The sequence below is a fragment of the Manacus vitellinus genome, unplaced genomic scaffold (assembly GCF_001715985.3).
Source record: "Manacus vitellinus isolate BGI_N305 unplaced genomic scaffold, ASM171598v3 scaffold_26_pilon, whole genome shotgun sequence".
Taxonomy (NCBI): Eukaryota; Metazoa; Chordata; class Aves; order Passeriformes; family Pipridae; genus Manacus; species Manacus vitellinus.
In genome coordinates this window covers 32,842-54,377 of record NW_021939960.1, presented here as the reverse complement: position 1 = coordinate 54,377, position 21,536 = coordinate 32,842, and the positions used below count along the sequence as shown (strand labels likewise).

The window sequence follows — 21,536 nt, the reverse complement described above, 5'->3', positions numbered from 1 at the left end:
CAGTCTGTGCATTCTAAAATATCAGCCCTAATAACTCTTGTTGAAAACATGCAAAAAAGCCACACAGCAGAAGGGTAACTTCCACTCTGTAGAGGTATAAAAGGGAAAACAAAGCTTTGAAGGAATTTCTCAAAGTAAAGAAAATAGGACTTGTAATGAGCCAATCTGAATCTGCTCTGAAGAGCAGAGAGGAGGAAGAATATAATCTCCCATGATCTGTTATTTCCTTTAAAAGCCCCCTTAGAATGAAGGTAGAGTGGCCTGTATTTGAATTCTACTCCAGAAGAAGATACAGGAAGAAAGTAAAAAAACAATTAAAGGAGAAAAACCACTTTACCTAAAGCTGTAATTGAAGTGAAAACTTCCAGTGAATCACAAGTGTTATGTCTGGCATTGCATCCTGTCTCACCAGTGAGGTGTCACAAACTATTTGTTCCCCACACCCCTGCATGGACCCTCCAACACAGAAAACTTGCCCACGAACAGAGAATCAGGTAATTTTTACATGAAGAGTTTGTCTTTCCATGAAATGTGAACACTGAGAGCATCGTAATTTTCAGAGGCAGGAGAGTCTGAACTTTTGCAAAATAGACTCAGGAAGGTCCTAAGAGGCAGATAATTAAAAAAGCAATACTACCTGTGGGAAGCAGCACAAGCCACGGCATGAATCAAAATCAGAGTTAGAATCCTCTCTGTGTCAACTGGAATACATCTACTTTTGATGGCCCATCAATTTTAAATGTTCCTGATTCCTGAACTCTGTCATGAGAACAGGAAGGGACAGCAAGAGATGAGGTCAATACCAGAACACCTGAGGTAAAGAACAGGCTGATTCGACTTTGGGAGAAGCAAACTTATTGCTGAACGTGCATTGCAAAAGAGAAAATGCTGTTCCTTCTGCAATGGGCTCCTTCTTATCCCACCCACAGCTCCCTGCCAGGCAGCAAGACACACCCCAGGGCCTGCCAGCAAGGGGGAACTGCACAGGGAATCCCTCTCTTCACTGCTCAGGCTCCGTGGTTCTGGTTTCTCCAGGGTTTCATCCTCTCTCTGCCTTGTGGACAACACAGAAAAATCACTCTCCTGGAGTGTTTGCTGAGGAAAACACGAAGTAAAACTTGAATCTACTTAATACACTGTATTTGAGTCTGCCATCCTTTCCACCAGCACCAGGCACTCAGTATGGATTCCCAGATATCATGGACCAGCAGTGTATCCAGTGGGGTATCCTGCCCAGCACAGACCAGTTGCTGGCTCTCTCAAAGGCCTAAGCACACCTCTTATTTAAATTATACTTCTATAGAAGAAGAAAGGGAAACTTCTCTGAAGTTTCTTTTCCAAGGTTTTCTCTGAAGACCTTGCCCCTCTGCACAGGAGGAATTTCAGTCTCTTATAAACACACACAAAGACACCAGAATGGCTGATTTGGGCAGATTATCCCAGCTCATCCACGTTACAAACATCTCTTTTTATAACCATTACAATGATACTGTGCAGCAGCAATTCCCACTGATTAATTAAATTAAAGGAAGAGAAGCTTGTAACTTGGGTAAATTTTACATCTTATCCACCCTTCACTTCCTCTTGCTCCCAAACCCTTCTCAAATCAACCTGAGGGGGGACAGATGGGAAAAAAGAAAGATTCTTTTCAAGGAAAACAGTGGCTATGGAAAGGGATTCCAAGTGAAAAAAGCACCCATCAAAACACTCTGCATCTCTTCAAAGTCTTGCAAATGCCAATGAAAATGATGGGGTGCCTGTTGTTTTGACAGAAGCAAGAACATCATTAAGGTAAGAGCTGTCAGCAGGTATTTTATTTTCTCCCTGAGGAATAAGGCTACTGTTTAGGCATTACTTTTTTTTTTTTACTAATCTTTTTTCTTTTATTTCCATTCTGTAACGCAATCCTGAGAGATGGCATCCTTTATTTGCCTGTGAACTGGATAGATTAGAGAGTAATAGTGACAGCTGGTGAATACAACCACACATGATTCAAAGCCATGGGCCAGCAGAGATGCACTAATTGCTCTGCCACTGGGATAAGACAGGAAAACTATTCCATATCCAGGTGCATTCCACATTAGCAGAGTCAGAAAACAATGCTGAGTAAATTACGTAACAGCAAGGCAGTACCCAACATTTCATTATTTCATACACATTAAACCATGGCATATATAGCTTTAATTAAAAAAAAGGTGGTTTTATGTACATATATATAAAGTCAGAGTTAGTATAAATTAATATTAAATTCCAAGTAAAGCCACTGGGAACTCAGGACCACCCACAAAGGAGTTCTACCCATTTACAAGGGGGAGGAGGCTCAAGAAAAACAGATTTTAGGAGACAACTGGCAACAAGAAAGAAATAAAGGAATGAAATCAGGGACCTGAATGAGATGAACTGCAGAGTGAACAGTGCAGAACACTTGGCCAGGGCTTTGGGAGATCCAAGAGGTTCTGCTCAGGGGAATGATGCCTGGAGATGCACCATGAGCATAAATGGAAGCTCAGTCCACAGTGCTGACCACTGCTACTGGTAGGCTCCAGCTGGGAGAACTGGAGTCTAAATCCAGCAACTACAGCACCTGAGAGGAACTGCAGCTCTTGAGAGACACACAGAATACTTTAGGTTCACTCAGGGGAAATTCCTGGAAGGTACTCAGAAACTCAGTGATGCTTATTTAATCCACTACACAGAACAAGAACCCAAATCCTTTCCCAGAGGAGTGTGACATGTCAGTCTGGCACAGAAGATTAGAGAGGTCAAGCAGATCTCCAGCACAGACTCCTCAGAAGACCCTTATCAATAAAACAAAGGGTTGAACGAGAGACTGGAATTACAGGATATTTTATCAGGAATAATGCAATAGATGTTTATGCTCTGTACTAATTTGTTTAATGGTTCTTATACAGAAATCCTTATTTAGTTATTAAAGAGTCAAGTGCCATGTAAGTATTGTTAGCAAAGGCATTTTCTACAGAGGAACAGCAGACCTATGAGAGAATGAGTCAGATATTTATGTTCCCTTGTAAAAATAAAATCAGCAAGCTTTTAGAGGAACACACTGTTTCCAGATACATAAAAGCATTCCTTATTCTCTCTGCAGTTTCCAACCCCTGAAGAAGTTTTGCTTGTTCTTATCATTTTTACACAGTTTTTGCTCCGTTCTCGTGGCACATCAGACTGATGAACACTGAGTAAAATCTTTATGGAATCATGGAATATTCTGAGTTGGAGGGACCCACAAGGATCAAGTCCAACTCCTGTCCCAGCACAGACACCCCAACAATCCCACCCTGTCCCTCAGAGCATTGTCCAAACCCTCCTGGAGCTCTGGCAGGTTTGGGGCCATGACCAAACCCTGGGGAAAAAGTAAGACCTTCTGGAATCAAAGTCCTTCTCCTTCCCTAGTGAGTACACCAGGGGAGGGAGTGGACAGATGCAAAAGTGTGTGGGATGCACAGAAAATCTGTTTGGACAAATCAGCTCATCGGTGGCACAGCAGGTTTGGAGCAATTCCCACACTTGAGTGTTCAGAAATGTGAGGCCCTGCATCTTCCCATCTCCACGTCATGCTCTCAGCATTTGCCAGCCATGGATTTTCTCTCAGCATCACATCACACTTGGATCTGGTGAAGGCTTTTCACAAAAAAAAACAAAAACCAACATCTGGTTCAGTGCAATTCAATCAACGAAAAGTTAAACAAAAATTCTGAAAGTCCATATTTCTAGCTACTAAAAAATCTGCCCGTGCTTTTCAGCTTCTGCAAGGACATTCATAGCCCAAAAATATTTGAAACAGATGGCAGAGGTGTTTACTGGAGGTACTTTTCCACCAAAAATCCACACAGAGAAAAAGCTGTTTTCAAGAAGTTTCTTTTCAACCCTTCCCAGCAAAGCATCTTGCACCAAAGTAAACCTCCTTACAACATTCCAACTGACCATACCAAAAACAAACTGGCTTTAAGCTGTCTAAAATCAGCACTCCCTGGGGCTGCCTTTAAAGAACATAAAAGGCTTTTGTTGACTAATTACATTAGAAGTCCTTTCTTTAAAACTGATAAGTAAAATACTAATCGGCTCTAACTGATGTGAACTTCAGACACCCCAGGCACTGTGCTGATGGTCATCCTGTCCTTCACTTGGGAGGGCTGGAGAATTCAAAGTTTTTGTCAGCCCAGCAGCTTTAGCCTGTGGCTTGATGGTACAGCCACTCCAACAAGCAGCAGTATCCATCTAGAAAGTATCTCCTTTAGGTCTCCCACTCCAGAGAAAACTGTGTGATTCAAGTAAAAATATAATGGCTTAGTTTTGCACAAGTTGTGGCAGAGGAGAGGAGAGGAATTTATTCTTCCTTCATACAGTTGTGATTAAACAAAGATCCAGAGTAATTCCCTCCTAAGGGCAACAAGGACTCTCAGCTCCAAGTCTCACCCTTTTATTCCAGAATGCACATTTAGAAACCTGTTTCCTGGTCAGGATAGAGGAACAGGACCAAAGCAGAGGGAAGCAGGAAGAACTGAGCAAGAGGGGAGAGATAACAGGAGGAGAACAAGTAATGCAGAAAGCTCTGGTTCTGGTGGACATGCAACAGAAAGCAAGAAGGGGTGGTTTTAAGTGCATATATAGCCCTGCACAGAGCTGGGGATGGATGGCCAACACTCCTACAGATGGTGGAAGTTGAACACTGACAACTAAATTTGAGAAGCTCCAACCAAGTCCTCTGATATCCATCAAGGTCTCATCCCCAAACAATCCTCAGTGCAAATGAACCACACAAAATTAAACGAAAAAATGAATTTTCTTTTATCACAGTGGGCAGGGAGTGCCTCAGCATGGAACATGTGAGCATAGAGCATATAAGCCTAAATTTATCCAAGCAAACCTGCTGCACTGGATGAACTCCTGGGATCACAGAGCAACATGCAGAGATGTGACCAGCACACCTGTCAGGATACAAATGCACATCCCTACAAAATTTTGGCTTCCTTTTCTTCCTGGAAGTTAATTTCAGGCAATGTTTACCACATAGGCCCATCCTTCACAATTTTATTACTCTAAATTTGTGCTTGTTAATTTTCCTGACAATGGAACCCAGCAGTATTTTCCTGAATACTTTTCTTTCTTTCTCTCCCAAGTCATGGTTCCAAACAGGAATATAACAACACCTCCAATGGAAAGCAGGCTGCAGACCCTACCAAGGTATGTGACAACTCATTTAACAGATCAACTGCTTGAGGCATTATTGCAGGTAAGTGACCCTAATGCACTGGCACATTTTGTGCCATTAGCCTTGGGGCCTTGGCTTAATTAAATAACACATTAAGTCCCCCCGGGTTCAGTTTTTCACAAAAGTTAACAAATACAGGCTTAGAGTAAATTGTTGGTCTTACCAGTTTGATGCAGGGCAGGATCTGTGTCTGTGACATCCACTGCCCTGCACGGGCTGATAAAAGCTCACCCTGGCCCACAGCTACAGCCACTTCAGAAATAATCACAAATAATCAGCACATGAAGTGATATTGAGCACAGCTGTTCTGAGCACTCAGTGGCCTCAGTTGCTCCCACAGGTGACTGAGTAAAGCAGGTGCCTTTGAAGTTCTGCAGAGGAAGATTTGCTCTGCTGTTTGGCTGCTCAGCTCTGGCACACTGGATGTCTCACATTGTCAACTAACAAGCAAATCCCTGTTTGAAAGCTACAGAGAATTCCCACCACCACCACAATTACTGCCTTTTACTTTGTCTCCTGTCTCCTTCTATTTACAAAGGTCTAGCAAATACCCAATTTGATTCTCTACTGTGCACTCACAATGACTTTTTCCAGCAAGGAGCCTTAAATAAAGCACGGGGGGTTCTGGTGTGTGGTGCACACTCTGCTGTGACACTGGGGTAGTTGTGCAGCAGTGTCTGCAATCAGAGCTGCCACTCAGGCCACACAGGGATGCCAAGATGGAAAACAATACAGTTAAAAACTAACAGCTACACAGATCTTTAAGTATTATGTGCCTTTTTTAAATAATCACCAGGTACTGCTACCCAAGGGAAGAACTCAGTGTTCTGTTCTTTACCAGCATAGAGCTCCTATGGCCAGTCCCTACCCCACACAGTCCAGGTTTGGCAGGTAGAGATGACTTTTCCCCTTAAAATCAACTGCTAAGAGAAGCAAAACATGGTCTTGTCTGCAGTGGCCAATGGGACAAGAGGAAAATCCAGATATAATCAAAGCTGGGCTGTGCTGCTGCTTCTGTGCTTTGTACTGACACAGTGCTGGGGTTTGCTGCTGTTTGTTACTCAAATACATTTTGTCACAAAGCACTTCTGAATCATAATTTGATCATAAAAGTTGACTCATTTCTCCCCAAGGACATAAACACAGGATCTCACAATATCCACCTTTTTACCCTCAATTTGTGCTATGACTGCCTGGAACATTAGTTTGGTCAACAGACACAAATGGCAGGAGAAAGAACACGTCAGAGACTGTAACCTGTACACACCTGACACCAAATGCCCAAGCAATTCTGATGTAATGGACAAAAAAAAATTTAAAAACCACATTTTGTCTACAATATTCACATTCATTTTGAAATAAACTGTTTTTCCTCTTTAGCTTTCTAGAAAAACACAGAAAGTGAACGTATCAATAGTTCAGTCCCTATACAAGGGAGTGCATTGTTGCATTTGTAAATAAACCTCTACTTCTTTGGAATAACCCCTGCAGCTCAAGTGTCTAACTGGCCAATTATCAGTCATTTCCTCCTTTTCCTTCCACCAGAGTAACCTACTCTGTTTTCCTCTGTTCAAACTGGAAACAGGATAAATACAAGCTGCAGGAACCAGAGGGCCATTTGTCTGATCTTACTGACAAAAGTCTGATTGATGCAAGGAGAATTATCACCTCACCTGCAGCAGGAGGTGTTTGTGTGGGCAGAGTGGGCAATGCCCTGTCCTGTCACTGCAAGGGCTGCCTTGGAGAGCAGCTAAAGACAAAGGGAAGGGACAGGTGCATTAAAAATCAAAGAACTGACATGAATGGTTTTACCCAGGACAGAAACCTCCCTTTTTCAGCCTTTCCAACAGGTAGGACAGTATACACCAGTTAAGTACAGCAAATATTGGAGGCTGCTGATTTACTGCACACAAGCCACCTGAAATAATTTCCATCTAGAGCACCTCGCTGGCAGCACAGTATAAGCTTCAGAAGGCTGGGTTTTTTCATGTTCTCACATGATCTTTGTGTCAGGGAGTTTATTTTCCTGTAGTTTCTGACAGCATCATTATGGAAGCCCACACTCAGGTAAGCAGCAAACCCATTGCTGACATCCCTACGTCTCCATCATTCCTTTTGTCCTGCTGACACCTCAGATAAACCTGAGCCATCACTGCCAGTCATCAGTGCTCTTGGAGCAAAGCTCAGGAGCATCCCCCATCCCAAAAAGCCCAGCAGGGAGATTCAGGTTCCTAAGTGAGCTCAGCTGCCACTGAGGAAAAAAATGACTAAGGTTGGTTAGACTCTAAGGAGTTAAGAAAACCATATGAGTATATTTGTATCAAAATATTTTGGAGTGGTTTGCACTCTTTTAGAGGTCACAGACACTCCACATTGTACATCTGCCCATTCCAGCTTGGACAGGGAGCACTAAATTGTATTTTCCAAGTAAATATATCTTCTCAGTCCTTCCCCCCCACCCCAGTTTCACTCCACTTGACTATGTCCTAGCTGTAAAAACCAGGGAGGTTCTTTCTCAACCACCATCAAGTAGCACCCACCATCAAAAACCCATCATATTTAAAGGTCAGGCTGCAGGTCCACTTATCTGAAATGTTCAAGCCAAACATGAAAGAAAAAAAAAAATAGCACTTAGCACTTGCCTACAGCTAAGGTTGGCAACCTACTGAGATCTGAGCAGCAAAAACAAAACTTAGATTATAAAAACAGAGCCTTTACTAAGCACCAGGAAGTTCCAGATGTAAAAAACCAAACCAAACAAACAAAAAACCCCAACAAAACCCAAATGAAAACAAACCAACCCCCTCCAACAAAACAAAACCACGCAAAACTCAAACAAAACCAAACAAAATCCCAAGAAAACATAACCACACAAAATCCAAACAAAACCAAACAAACAAAACCCCCAACAAAACAAAACCACACAAACCCCAAAGAAACAAACAAAACCCTTGACATTAACCTTTATACAAACAGCTTCTAAAGTTCAAACCCAGCGTTTATACATCATATAAACCCTAAGTTTTCCAAGACTAACCCAAGGCTAGACTCTATCCTACATATCAGTGTTGCCCTAAGCAGGGAACAACTGAATCCTTCTAAATTTACTGTGAAGCTTACTTAAGATTTTCCTACATGTCTCTGCTCCAGTCAACCCCTCACTGACCAGAAGTCCAGGAACTGCTGGTTTGTGCTGGTGAACATCATCACACAACCTTTGCTGCCTCAGCCTGAGCACTCAGCCAACACACACCTCCTTTTCCAATGTCTGGGATAACCAGGCTCTGGGAACCTTCCTCTCCCTGCCCACCTACAACACCCCCAAACACTGGCTGAAGCAAATATCAGGATTTGTGCCAAAAACCCCCCACAGCTCCCAAATAGTAGTGTCACCACCCCAACAGTCTAATGTACTGGATTTAACAGGCAGACACCCCAGAAGTGCCTGCTAACCACTGAAGTCCTGTGAAAACCAGCTGAATCTTTCTTCACCACTCAATACTTACCTCTTTTATTTCAGGTTTTTATGATACAGAGAATTTCAGAATACCCTGCAGATCCCAACACTCCTTCCAGCTCCCACCTCTCCTGGGCTGTCTGTCTGCTTATTTCCAGTTTAAAGCTCAGCTTTGAAACATAGTTCTTGATTTAGGCTGTTCCCTCGGAGAGACTCCACAGTATTACACCAAAAGATCAATTCTTTCTCCCTTTTCTCACAAAGTGCATTCTGAGGCAGTAATAAATGCTAGAAATTCCAGTATGCTGCACAGAGCTGTAATGATGGGGGATGGGTTTTGGCATTTCCACAAAAAAGCATCCCAGAGCCTGGGAGAAATTGGGGAGGATTGAAACTACCACACAATACACCTGCAAAAAGAAGGGGAAAGGGTGGGAGAGACAACACCAAACAAAATCTGAGCCTCATTTACTCCAGAAGCATTTCATTTTCCATCATGGCCAAACTCCCAGCCCACCCAGTTGCTGGTGACAGACTGGTTGCCAGTGCTCACAAAATACCTTTCTGTGCTTTATTCCAGTCAGAGTTAAAGCAAATAAACATGGAGAGAGACAAAAGGAATCCTGAAAAACTTATGCTACAATCCAGCTACAAAGCTGGAAAATTCACCTCCTGGGAGAATTCCTGAGCTCCACAGAACACTCTATGGAACTGAGAAACAAAGGTGACAGGGGTGGAGCTCACAGCTGTCAGAGCAAGGAGGTCACACACAATATCACTTCATTTATCCTTCTGCTGGCCAGTTCAATGTTGATAAAACAGCCCATGATTCCCCAGGCACTCATGGACAGATCCAAAGGAATGCAGGAGTTCCCATATTCCCTCAAAATACCCAAAATCTAACATGCCAGGGAGCACATTTTAGTACTGTGGAACAAGTTCAGCCTTCATGGTGCACAGGAATTGTTAAAAATCTGTCCCAGTTATGAAACTTTTCCATGGCACAGAAATCCCTTTGCTGGGGGGGGGGGTCAAGTCATCTCTTTTTTCATTTTGTGACTGGCACCAAGAGGTTGTCTGGCAAAAAAAATAATGCTGAATTGTGCCACACCTGAACTGAAAAACCAACAGCTTCCATCAAGTCTCCACAAGCCTTTCCTTGAGGACACTCTCCCATGAATACATGTATTTTTGGTTACTGATTTGGGTGCAGAAGTTCACCACCATGCCCATCTCCTGTCACATGAAACATTCTGTGTGGAACAAGAGCTTTTCCTTCATCATGCAGTGCCTTTCCTTGTCTCTGCTGAAAAGGTTTGTGTTAGAATTAGGGAAAAAAATATTAATAAGCATCCATCTGCTTAAAAGTTCCCCCATTCCACAGCAAGGAGGAGAACAAACCTAGCAAGCAAAAGTATTCATTGTGGAAACAAGAGAGAATGTTTCACAAATATAAATGAAATTCCAGCTGGATGTATTTTCCCCAGGACCAACCGTAGTTCTTCAACAGAACAAGGCAAGACACATAAGTTAACCAAACAAAGCCAGGATCATGGTCAATACAAGTTCAATACTTCAAGATTGATTATATTTAGCACAAAGACTTAAGATCTGACTATTAAATGCAAAGCTGGAAATATCTGACTGGAATAATGTATAGACACTACACAGTGAAGATAATTAAGTATTTAAAGAGCTTACATAGGGCTGGAGAGCTTTTCTATAATTCAAAACTCTCAATCATGATCAATCAATCTCTTTTGAAAACTATTCTTCTTTATTCATACTGTATTGCTCCTGATGCAAGAATGACTTGTAAATTTTATGGCTTGCATACTGCAAAAGGTCAAATTAAATTAAACCTTTTTTTCTTTCTGTCATGACAGCTGTGAGATGAGACATATGAAAAACAATAAAACTTCCTTATGAGTGTAAAACTGCTACATCTGGGGCTGAGGCCTGGAGAAAATTCTCATTCTATATGTTGAGAGTAAATCTTGGAAGAGAGAACAGACTGGTCCCTATTGAAACCATCACAGCTTTAATGAAGACAATTAAAATTCCCTTTTGGCTTAGGAAATACCAATAATCCCACTATAAAGACTATACCAGCACTGTGATTCCATGAACATGACATAAAAAGACATGATGGTGAATTTGAGGATAATTCTGTAACAGAATGATTTTCCTTAGTCTCCTTGACTAAATGCAGTATTAAGTAATGTGAAATTATATCCCACTGGCTGAGCTTTGGAGAGGACCATGCATATGGTGAAAAAATTGTAGCTTGGAGATAAAGAATGTGTTTTTCCTAATTGCTGTTGGTGTGCAATTCAATTTGAGATATCAGAGTTAAGCCCTGTCTGCCTTCAACTTGTGTCACCTGATCCCTACAGCTTTTGAAGTATTTCTGTCATAGAACCCCAGAATGGTTTGGGTTGGAAGGGACCTTAAAGATCACCTTGTCCCACCCCCTGCCATGGGCAGGGACACCTTCCACCAGCCCAGGTTGCTCCAAGCCCCATCCAACCTGGCCTTGGACACTTCCAGGGATGGGGCAGCCACAGCTTCTCTGGGCAACCTGTCCTTTCATGGCAGGCAGTAGAAAATAAACAAAGAATTCAATGGTCAGAAGCCATTTACACAATCAAGACTGAGGCTCTCAGAGCCCTGAACACATAATTTAATACTGGCACCAAATGAACATCCCCCTTTGAAATCCTGAACGAGAAATTAATGAAACAGCATTACCCTGCAGGACTCCTGGGGGTTATGTAAATAATTTTATATGAAATGCTTGTTTACAACAGGATGTCAGTCCTCAAGAGAATTTGAGAAGAACAATAATCACAGAACTTTCCACAAGCTGAGCTATTGCTGTGTGCTCTGAACGGCCTCACCAAAAGGCAACGAAACCAACGTTCCCAAATCCTTGGTCATCCCTGAAGTACCATATTCTTGACACAAGGCAAAAAGCAAGTGATCTGCAAGGCTCCCCAAAGGTATGAAGCACAGGTAAGGTTAAGTAGAAGGGAGGTGGCAGAAAACAATGTAAGAATAAGCACAAAAAAAAATCTGTATTTAGAATTTCAACCTCAAAATCATGCCAAGTACTGGCAAATCACTATTTGATGAGCAGTCTGGGACAGAAGGCTGAGTAAGACCACACTGCTGATTAAAAGACAGTCTGATATGGTCAGCACTGTTCACAAGGGCCAGTCAAAAAGTCATAAGCAACAGCAGCAACAAAAGAAGGATTTGCTGTAATAGGAAGGAAAGCAAAGTGAAAATTATAGAAGCAAGAAACCCAAACCTCTTCCATTTTAATTTGTGTCTGTACCCTGCTGAGGGAACAGTTTGTGAGTTGTAGTCTGTCATGTAAGTCAGTATTAGCTGCAGGGTAATAAACAGGACAGTAAAACATATGCAAAGTCTGATTTATAGGATCCAAGGAGAGAGAGCCCAAGTCTTGCAGCTATTTGCATCTTCTTCACATGCAAACAAGCACTGATGGAAAGTTTCCTGCTGAGAAAGAAAGAGAGAGGCAAGAGATGCACTGGAGAGAAACCTGGTTAAAAAAAAAAAAAGAAGAAAGAGAACTGGAATAACTTCTTTAGAGAGGAGGTTTTACATATCTGGCTATCAGAGCATAATCATAGAAACCCACAGAATTGTTTGGGTTGGAAGGGAACCTTGAAGACCATCTCAATCCAGGCCCTGCCATGGGCAGGGACACCTTCCACTAGCCCAGGTTGCTTCAACCTGACCTTGGACACTTCCAGGGATGGGGCAGCCACAGCTTCTCTGAGCAACCTGTGCCAGGACCTCCCCACCTTCTGAGAAAAGAATTTCTTCCCAATATCCCATCTAAATCTCTCCTCTTTTAGTGTAAAACCATTCCTGTTCACCCTGAGGGTGTTCAGCAGGCAGGATGGACTGCAGGGAGCTGGGAAACACCATATTATGTGTTTTTCTTCTATAACTCCTGTGCCAATAATTACAATAATTGCAAGGCTTGCTACAATCATCACCCTGTTTAACTATTGCTCAGCAGGTTCCAGGTCTCAGATCTAAAGCATCTTTAGAAGTCCCAGTTGGGCACTGGTAACAGGACCTGAACCAGTGTCCCAGCACCAGTGAAAGTGGGGAGCACATGGTGGCATTTACCATGGCAGAAGATCAACACATCAGAGCAGAGCTAAAAAGCAGCACAACAGGTTTTAGGGTGGTGGTTGTATGAGAAGAGTATTCCCTCATCTGACAGCTGGAATGGATGCTGGGAAATTACTGGCTTCGAAAAATGAAGCATTATTCCATCGGGTAGAGATGGGAAAGGAGGGCTGCAAAGACTCTGCTCAAAACTGCAATTTTGGCTATTTTCTTGCCTCAAATAATCTCAGCACTGAATGGTGAACTAACTTCAGAGTGATCATTCTTTCCTTAACACAGAAACGGGCTCTTTAATCTCTTCATTCAAACGGGACAAATGCAAACATAATCAACATCAGCTTCTCCCCGGAGTTCAGCTACACTGGCTCTGAAAGCAAAGCAGTTCAGCTCCACCATTCAGAGCTAAATGCTATGCAAACTTTCAAAACCCCATTCACCTGAACTCCTAAGAACTTGCTGAATGCTCCCCATTCAGCAGCACTAAAAGGCTTTTGGCAGCTCCTGGCTTTGCAGCTCAGAAGATTCTGGAGCTGCCATAATAATCCTCAGCTGTGAACTCCATCAGTCAAGAGCTCCACCATTTTTACCTCCCGAACTTTCAACCTTCTTTACTTTAGGATTAGAGCTTCAGCTTGTAAATGCCGAGCTGCAAACCCAGCAGAGGAGTCTAACAAGTCACAGATCAAACCATTTGCAGTGCACGTGGTGAGGTTCTAAAAGGAGGTAGGAGGGTGTGCGTGACACAGAGCTGGAAGTCTCTGATGTCTAAGTGTCCACTTGTTTAAGAAAGGGTTAGATCTCAAGGTGGTTCAAGATGTACAAAGCAAAAGAAAGCTAAGTAGAATAAATCAGGGTAAAGTAAAGAACCAACAGATAGTTTTTAACTGTTCTATATCTTGCTTTGCCTTTTTATTTTTTTTAAACGATAAGAAGTAGATTCACACATCACACACAAAACAGGTTCACCACATTGCTGCCAGCAAAGAGAAAGCTCAAATCAAGGCAGAGATGGCTGGGGAATTCATCAGCACCTTGCTCAGGGCAGAAATTGTTCCTTCCACAGGTGATTTTCAACCTCTTAGTTCAGTGTCCTCCAACAAACACAAGACCTTTGCAGAAGGCCTGTTAAGCTGCAGTAAGTACTGCACTTCTGGAAGAGGTCAGTAACTGGGATTCTTTAGTCTTGGTGCTGCAAAATTTTTAGAAGTTCCAATAATCACATTTGCTTGAGGCATTTGCATCTACAGAAAGAGTTTTCTCCTTTCTCCAGAAAATTAATTTGTTTCTCCTACCCAGATGGGATCTAGAAGTCTCACTGTGTGGCAAACACACCCTTTCTTTGCTGGTTTATTCTTAAAGACACTCATACTAATGATCATCCTTTCATACCAAGAAATCTGGTGCATCTTAGCCTGCATTTCACATGAAGTAAAACACTACTTTTTTAGTGGGGCTTTTTCCTGCTGCAAAAGAATTAGTATTTTGATATGAAAGGCATTATATCTCTTTCCTGCAGAGGCAACAGCTGATACTCAATTTTATCTCCCAAGTGTCCAACTATGCCTAAAGCACACCAGGATCTTCACCAACATCCAAGAATGGTGACAGATGATACTTCACCAGACTTTTCTTGAATGAAAAGCATTTAACAGCATTGCAAGCACAGGGTGGATAAATTAAGAACAGCTTTAGATTCTGTTTTCTGGGAGAAGCCCATTAATAACTTCTCTACAATTAAGCAGAAAGATGAACAGAAGAGAGTTAACAATGAACGTGACTCATCCTTTCCTGCTAAGACTTCAAGCTCAGGCACAAGCAAAAAAGAAAAAAAAAAAGTGTAATTTTGAATTGTAATGTCACATGAGCATCATCAGCAAGCAACCTGCATGGAAATTTGTACATTAAAAAGGAACAAAGAAGAATGAAAAGCTGCCAGGCTTGCTTTCTAATGTCACACTTCTGCTGGTCACCCACTGCAAGAACACTTCCAGTTAGCAAAGGCACTGGGATGTGTTCTGAGAATTTGATGTTCTTTTCTGAGCATCAACAGTCCTAAATTAATTTCTGTGCAGTTGCCTTAAACCTTCATAATAATTCTAACTAGAAACTGAAAAGACTTGCATGTATATCAGGTATTTAGTTGAGATCTTTATGCATCAGCAGCAACCTCATACTTAGATATTTATTCATTAAAAACAAGTCCAAGCAAATTCATCTCATGCCAATCTCTCTGCCAGTCTTAAATGAAATTCAGGTCAGAAGAAAACAAAACATCTTGCAGTTTACTTTTGCATCGGGAAGAAAAACAATTAAAAAAACCCCTACACAATTAAAAAAACCCCTAAAAAACAATGTGCCACCAGTCTTTGAAGAAATTCCTAAAGCTCAGCTCAGCAGTGTGATTGGAAAGACATTATGATTTCCCAGGTGGTTACAAACAAGGCAAAGTTTAAAACAGTACTCGCTGCTCATCTTACACAGGAGCCAAAAGGTTACTTAAAAGAGATATAAAAAGTTGGGAAAAATACAGACTGTGAATGCACCATTAGTTTATGAACTTGTCTCGTATCCCAGTTGTAGCCCTGCATTCTTCCTGGATATGTTTATTTACACCCTGTTGACTAATATAAAGGTGGGAAACAAGGAAAGCACCTGCTGGAAGTCTGTGTGCTGAGAACTGGATCCCCTATATAAAGTACACACTCATCAGTTCTCAGGGAAATGGCTTCATTTTCCAGTCCATTCTGGAAATTAAGCAGAAGGAGAGGGAAATATTTCCTTTTGAGAGAACTCTTGGGTTTCACACACTGCCAATGTCTCTGACACAATGGCTTTGTCTTCAATCTCCCTCATTTGCCTCAAAGATCCTAAACTGGATGGAAAGAAGAGAAAGGGGAGTTAAAGCTCCTGGTGAGAGTGAGTGTTTGTAATCTCTTTGCCTCCCCTTTCCTCACCATGCACCCCCCCAATGATTAAAGCAGAGTTAAAGCCCCTGCTGCTGGACTGGACTGAACTAGAGAATTAAAGAGAGCAGCAACGAGCTCAGGTAATTACCAACCAACCCCAAGGAAAGGAGTGTTTCAATCCCTGCACCACTGGGACTGCAGAGAAAGGAAGGAGGAAGTGGCTTTTTCGGACACCCTACAATCACAAAGCCATTCTCCCTCACTCTGAAATTTCAGAGGCAGCACAACCCTCCTAAAGCAGTTTGAGTGCTCACACCCCTCCTGTTCTGTGCTGGTGGAGAGCTCAGAGCAGCAACATCACTAGTGTTTTATCAAATCTGTGCTAAACTTCTCCCAGTGCTGCTCATGGAGGGTCTGAACAGTGAAGGTACTCGTGTAAAGTGGGAAAAAACAGGGAAAGAGAGAACAGGCAGCTCCAGGGAACCCTCACTGTCACAGCACTGCTGCCACTGGGGGAGCAGCAGCCAGGGACTGACCCTGCCCTAAAGAGGTAACTTTAGGACCTTGATTAATGTGCAGAACTCAGGCAGAGGAAGTCAAATGTTCCCAGATCAGCACGAGCCTGATAAATTCAGACAGGAACTTTCGTGCCTTCCAGCTATGTATTAATGCATCCTGGGAAAAAACTTTGTAACAGTAAAATCCAAACTGCACATATCCCACAGCTGAGCTTATCTCCTCAGTGGTTCCAAGGGAGGGAGGGGACTCAGTTTTCCAGCCACCCTGATGGCAGTGGATGATAGCTGAAGTACAACATCTGCTTTTCATATCAACACCTCCAAACTCCTCAGTGAAATGTGGGGACTTGAGCACCACCATGGAAACAGGAGTTATACTACCCAAGGATGGCAAGGATATGATGTCAGTTTTAATTAGTACATTTGGCATGAAAATCTCATGGCACAGAACTATCTGTGCATCAGGCATGAAAATGTATCTTTTTTAAATGAACAAACCAACAAACGAGAACTTTAAAGAATATTTTTCATATCCACAACCTCTCTTCTTAATGTCTTTATATGAAGTGAAAAACTTAGGAGCTGGTGACCATCCCAAATAATTACATTAAAGACAATCACCTTCTCATTCTAAGAACACACTCCAGAGCACATGTGGAACATACTTTCATACCTACACTGCATTTCTTTTACTCAAGGAAACCAATGGAGAGCCCAATGTGGCATTTCTAGGACCAACTCCAGCCCAAGATCAGGCCCAGCTGTAAAAGAGAGATGTTTTTATTTCTTATTACTTCTAAGACCAGAAAGTTCTTTCCCCTAATAGGACTTCTTGTTTAATAATTAACTGAAACTATTCTGGACTCAGCTCCAGTAATAAATATTGAGATAGGCAAAATACCTGTAAAGCTTTTCCTAGATGAGTCTGCCTTAGAACTGTAAATCTGGAATTTTCACAGCGTATTTAACACTGGAGAAGCTTAAAGATTTATTTAAACATATAATTATTTATCATATTTTTCACACTCGAGCATCTCAGCTCCAATAACTTGACGTGGGGTTTCGTTTAGGTTTATTTAGTGCCTGTGTATATGTTGTTTTACGTTGTTTCGTGGTTTGGGTTTTTATTGTTTATTCTGGTGTCTGCTTTTAGGAACAGACTCAGCTCACCAGAGCAGTTTTCACTGTGTACCTGGTGAGTTAATAAACAGATGGTGCAATTACAGTGACAAGCATCACACCAGAAAAGACCCAGAGAAAGAACAGTAAACAACTGTAAACAACTCTGACAAAGAACCCACCTCTCCCTCTGGTGTCACTCAAGGCTCCTCCTGTGACTGAGAAAAGCCTGATAAAAGATGAGCTGTCCCAAACATCACAAGGCTGACAGAAAGCCACTCAGACAAGAGACAAGATTACTTTTCAACCAAGCACTTTGAAAATCAACTAAGACAAAACTGAAGAGAAGTGGAACAGCCCCTTGGGGGTCTGCAGAGGGGCTCTGTTGCACTCACACCCAGATCCTTGGAAAACACCAGGAGCCTTAAAAGTATTTGCATCAGGTAGCAACAAAATAAATTTGAGGGACTTCCTGAAAAAGGAAAGTCTCAGAAAAGTCAGCTCACAAAAAATACATTATAGACAGACACTGTAGTATTCCCCGTTTATCAGCTCTTCACCCATTCCCATCATATATTTAGGAGTTAATTTAAGCATCCAGAGTATCTGAAAGGGATCAGGGGGGAAAAGAGCAACTGCAAACAATCCTCCATACACACACACAGAGAGTTTAGGATGTTATCCACAACCTTCATAATGTGACAAGTGTCCTGGAAGGACACTGGCATTAGCACAGACCTTAAATGATTAGATTTGAGCCAATTCCCAGTGTTTTAAACAACCTTTACAGAAGCACAACCTCCATTTAGCTCAGAAAACAATAACTGCCACACAGCTTTTACTTAAAAGACAACTCCAGACAAGAAACATCCTGTTCAGGTGAGAGCAGCGCAGCAAGACACAGAACCTCTGGGTTTGGGTTGTTTTTTTTTTAACTGCCCTGTGCAAAATTGTATTAAATTACTATGTATGCAACCGTGAGAGGTGAGAAACAGAGAAGAGCTATTTCCACTGGAGCACCAAAGGATGGTAAAGTGGACAGATGGAAATTATAGGTTTCTCTGGCCTGGCTATTATGATTCAAGAGTGCCAAGAGAAGAATAAATGTATTGTCATTTATACAACAGTCAGAAGACAGACAAGCATTAGCACATAGAGCTAAGAGCTGTCTGCATTTTCACAGTACTACAGATGTACTCCTGCCACTACATATACTGCAATAAATTGAAACTAATGTTCTTTTGTGCAAGATTTCCAGTAATTACTTTGTTCTTAGTGAAGATGCCCACAGACAAGCAAGGTGGTGTGTGTTTCATGTCATTGATCATTTCATTCGTTGATACAGGTATTTATTGTCCAATTTAGGGTGTAGAAGGACGTGTATTTCAAAGCAAAATCTCTATTTCAGTGTCTACCAAATGTTAACATTCAATATTGAGAAATGTAAATTACTTTTCATTTTCAATACTCCAATAAAATACCTTATGCACAGGAAAGCAAGCAAAGTTTTACATTATAAAGATATACAGATACACTTCTAGATCTTAACCTTTGCTGAAGAAATCCTCTATGATTTTATGTTCATCTGATCGAGGGAAGCAGAGCATTAGCTTGGATTTAGCAGGTTTAGGAGCAAGACTATTAATTGAGCAAAACTTCAATTACAGACTAATTTAATGTATGCTCAAGTACATTACTGCAATTCAATAAACACCTCTTCAGAATTAAACAATTCCAATTTGCTTTCATTTCAGCCTGTGCACCCGCATTACAAATTCCCTGTTATTCCCATTAAAATGAGCCAGCCTGGCTGGAAGCACCCAGAGTGTCACAGGGCTGCACCACACTGACCTCCAGTGAGCCGCTTCACCTTCCCTGCCTCCTAACCAGGAATGAGGACCAGGAGTGCACCTTTCCATAACAATATGATTCTCCTGAGGTTTCCTGGATGTGCCTGAGCAACCCAGCAATGAATCTACCAACATCTCTCCTGGTGGACATCCAACCATTCGTGGGTCTGACTTATTCTGTTGGTTTTTCCCTGCTTATAACAATTATGGAAGTGCCAGACACCTACTCCAGACCCTGAGCTCAGCTCAGCTGGTTAAAGTCTGGTGCTCACAACACCAGGTTTGATCCCCTGAGGGCCATTCACTGAAGAGTTGGACTCCATGATCCTTGTGGGTCCCTTCCAACTCAGAATATTCTGTGAACTTGGAACATTCTGCTACCTGGTTGCTCTGGAAAACTGCCTTCCCTCTCTTTAGCTATGATCCCATCCCAGCTCTGCCACTCCTGGCAACTCCATCCCATTTTAGTCATGAATTAATTCCTCCAGACTTGAACAAGATGTGAGATCACCAAGTGGGAATTAAAAGCACTTGGCATCCAAAAGGAGCATTTTCTTCATGATCTGTGGAGTCTGAACATCTGCACCACACCACACTGCAAGGCATTATAAAGGCATCAGCACACTGATCATCAAATGACACAGGCAGTTGGCAGAAAGCAGCACAGTGGACAACTTGATCTCATTGCTACAGCTTCCTCCATTTCCAAAAAGGTGAAACATTTAGAGCAATAAAATTATACTCTGTGAGGAGACCCTCACATCACACCCATCCCAAACATGAAGCACCTCAGGAACTACTCAGCCACTTTCTGATTTCCCCAGTAAGAGTCAGTGATGCAGCATCCCTGTGCTGCAACTCAGGTAAGTTTAAAAATAAATAAAAAAGCAGAACAGTGAACAGCACTTCAGCACAGGCCTCATGAAGGTGAGATTAAGACACACTTTGCATGTGTCAGGCACAAGTTGAGCTCTTGAATCACAGCAATTAACAGGGCTAAAATCCAAGCATCCCTCAAGAACTACTGATGCCTCTACTCCATATTTCAGGACGTCAGCAGAATCAATCCCAGTATTTATTCCCAGCAGTCCCAAGCAGCCTCTCCTGACATGCAATGCTCCATCTCCAGGTTATTAATGCCTAATAAAATATTGTAAAGTAAAGCAAACGAAGCTGACTGACAGCCAAACTCTAGCTGGCTACAGGAACTCTCCACAGCCACCACACATTACTACAAAAGCTTACAAAGAGGGGCTGTGTCCAAAGTTCAGACTCAAATACCCGTTTTAAGCCAGCGATTTAAATCCACGTCCCTTTGACCCTTTTTTTTTCCTTCTTTTAACGAGAACGAAACAAGAAGGTCTGACAGAATGTCAGTTTTTATACAGAGGAAAACACTCCTCTTGAATGAAGTCGCTGCTGGAAAGCCACCTACCTTTCACAATGAGCTCTGCATAGTTGGACACTCCCGACCCGCCGTCGGAGCGGATGACACAGCGGTACTTGCTGATGCTGCGCTGGGAGGTGTCGGCCACGCTCACCGTGGCCGAGAAACGCCGGTGGTTGACCACTCGAGTGACCATCAGGGCTGTGTCCCTCCCATTCCACTGCTGCAAGGGCAGAGAGGAATAACCCAGGTTAGGAAGACACGTGGATTATGCCTTTATGCATCCGTGTTTCATTCGGTCTTTGCCGCGCTTAACGTCGGGCAGACCTTCGTGTTCGCGCTGAGGGGAGGGATTTTAGGCAGGTAGAGTTTGTCAGGAGAAGGCTGACAGAAACACCCTGGAGAAATGCACAGGGGCCTGAATGTTCTCACACATATGTGAGGGTGGGGAGGCCCTGGCACAGGTTGCCCAGAGAAGCTGTGGTTGCCTCCCATCCCTGGGAGTGTCCAAGGCCAGGCTGGATGGGGCTTGGAGTAACCTGGGCTGGTGGAAGGTGTCCCTGTCATTTGGGATGATCTCTAAGACCTCTTCCAACCCAGACCATTCTATGATTCTATGATATATTTAAGTTTTCACTTCTGTTTAATTTTTGAAACATTTTTGGGCATTTGATGTGTTCCAGGGATATGAAGATGGTGAAGGGTCTAGAGGGAAACCTACAGTTAGAGGAGACTGAGGTCAGACCTCATCAGGGTCTGCAGCTTCCTCCCAAGGACAGCTCCAATCTCTGCTCCCTGTGAGCAGGGAAAGGACCTGAGGGAATGGCTGGAGCTGTGCCAGGGAAGGTTTAGGTTGGATCTCAGGAAAAGGTTCTTCCCCCAGAGGGTGGTTGGCACTG

The 21,536-nt window shown here is 42.5% G+C and overlaps 1 protein-coding gene across 6 annotated transcripts in view; it reads right to left on the bottom strand.

The window, feature by feature from the left end:
* PTPRT (protein tyrosine phosphatase receptor type T) overlaps nucleotides 1-21,536 on the bottom strand; it is a 272,419-nt gene that overhangs the window by 239,341 nt on the left and 11,542 nt on the right. For all 6 annotated transcript variants that reach the window (XM_018073978.3, XM_018073971.2, XM_018073972.2 and 3 more), the window contains exon 4: nucleotides 20,686-20,860. In XM_018073978.3, coding sequence (XP_017929467.1) covers nucleotides 20,686-20,860 — 175 coding nt within the window. The remainder of the gene's footprint in view (nucleotides 1-20,685; nucleotides 20,861-21,536) is intronic.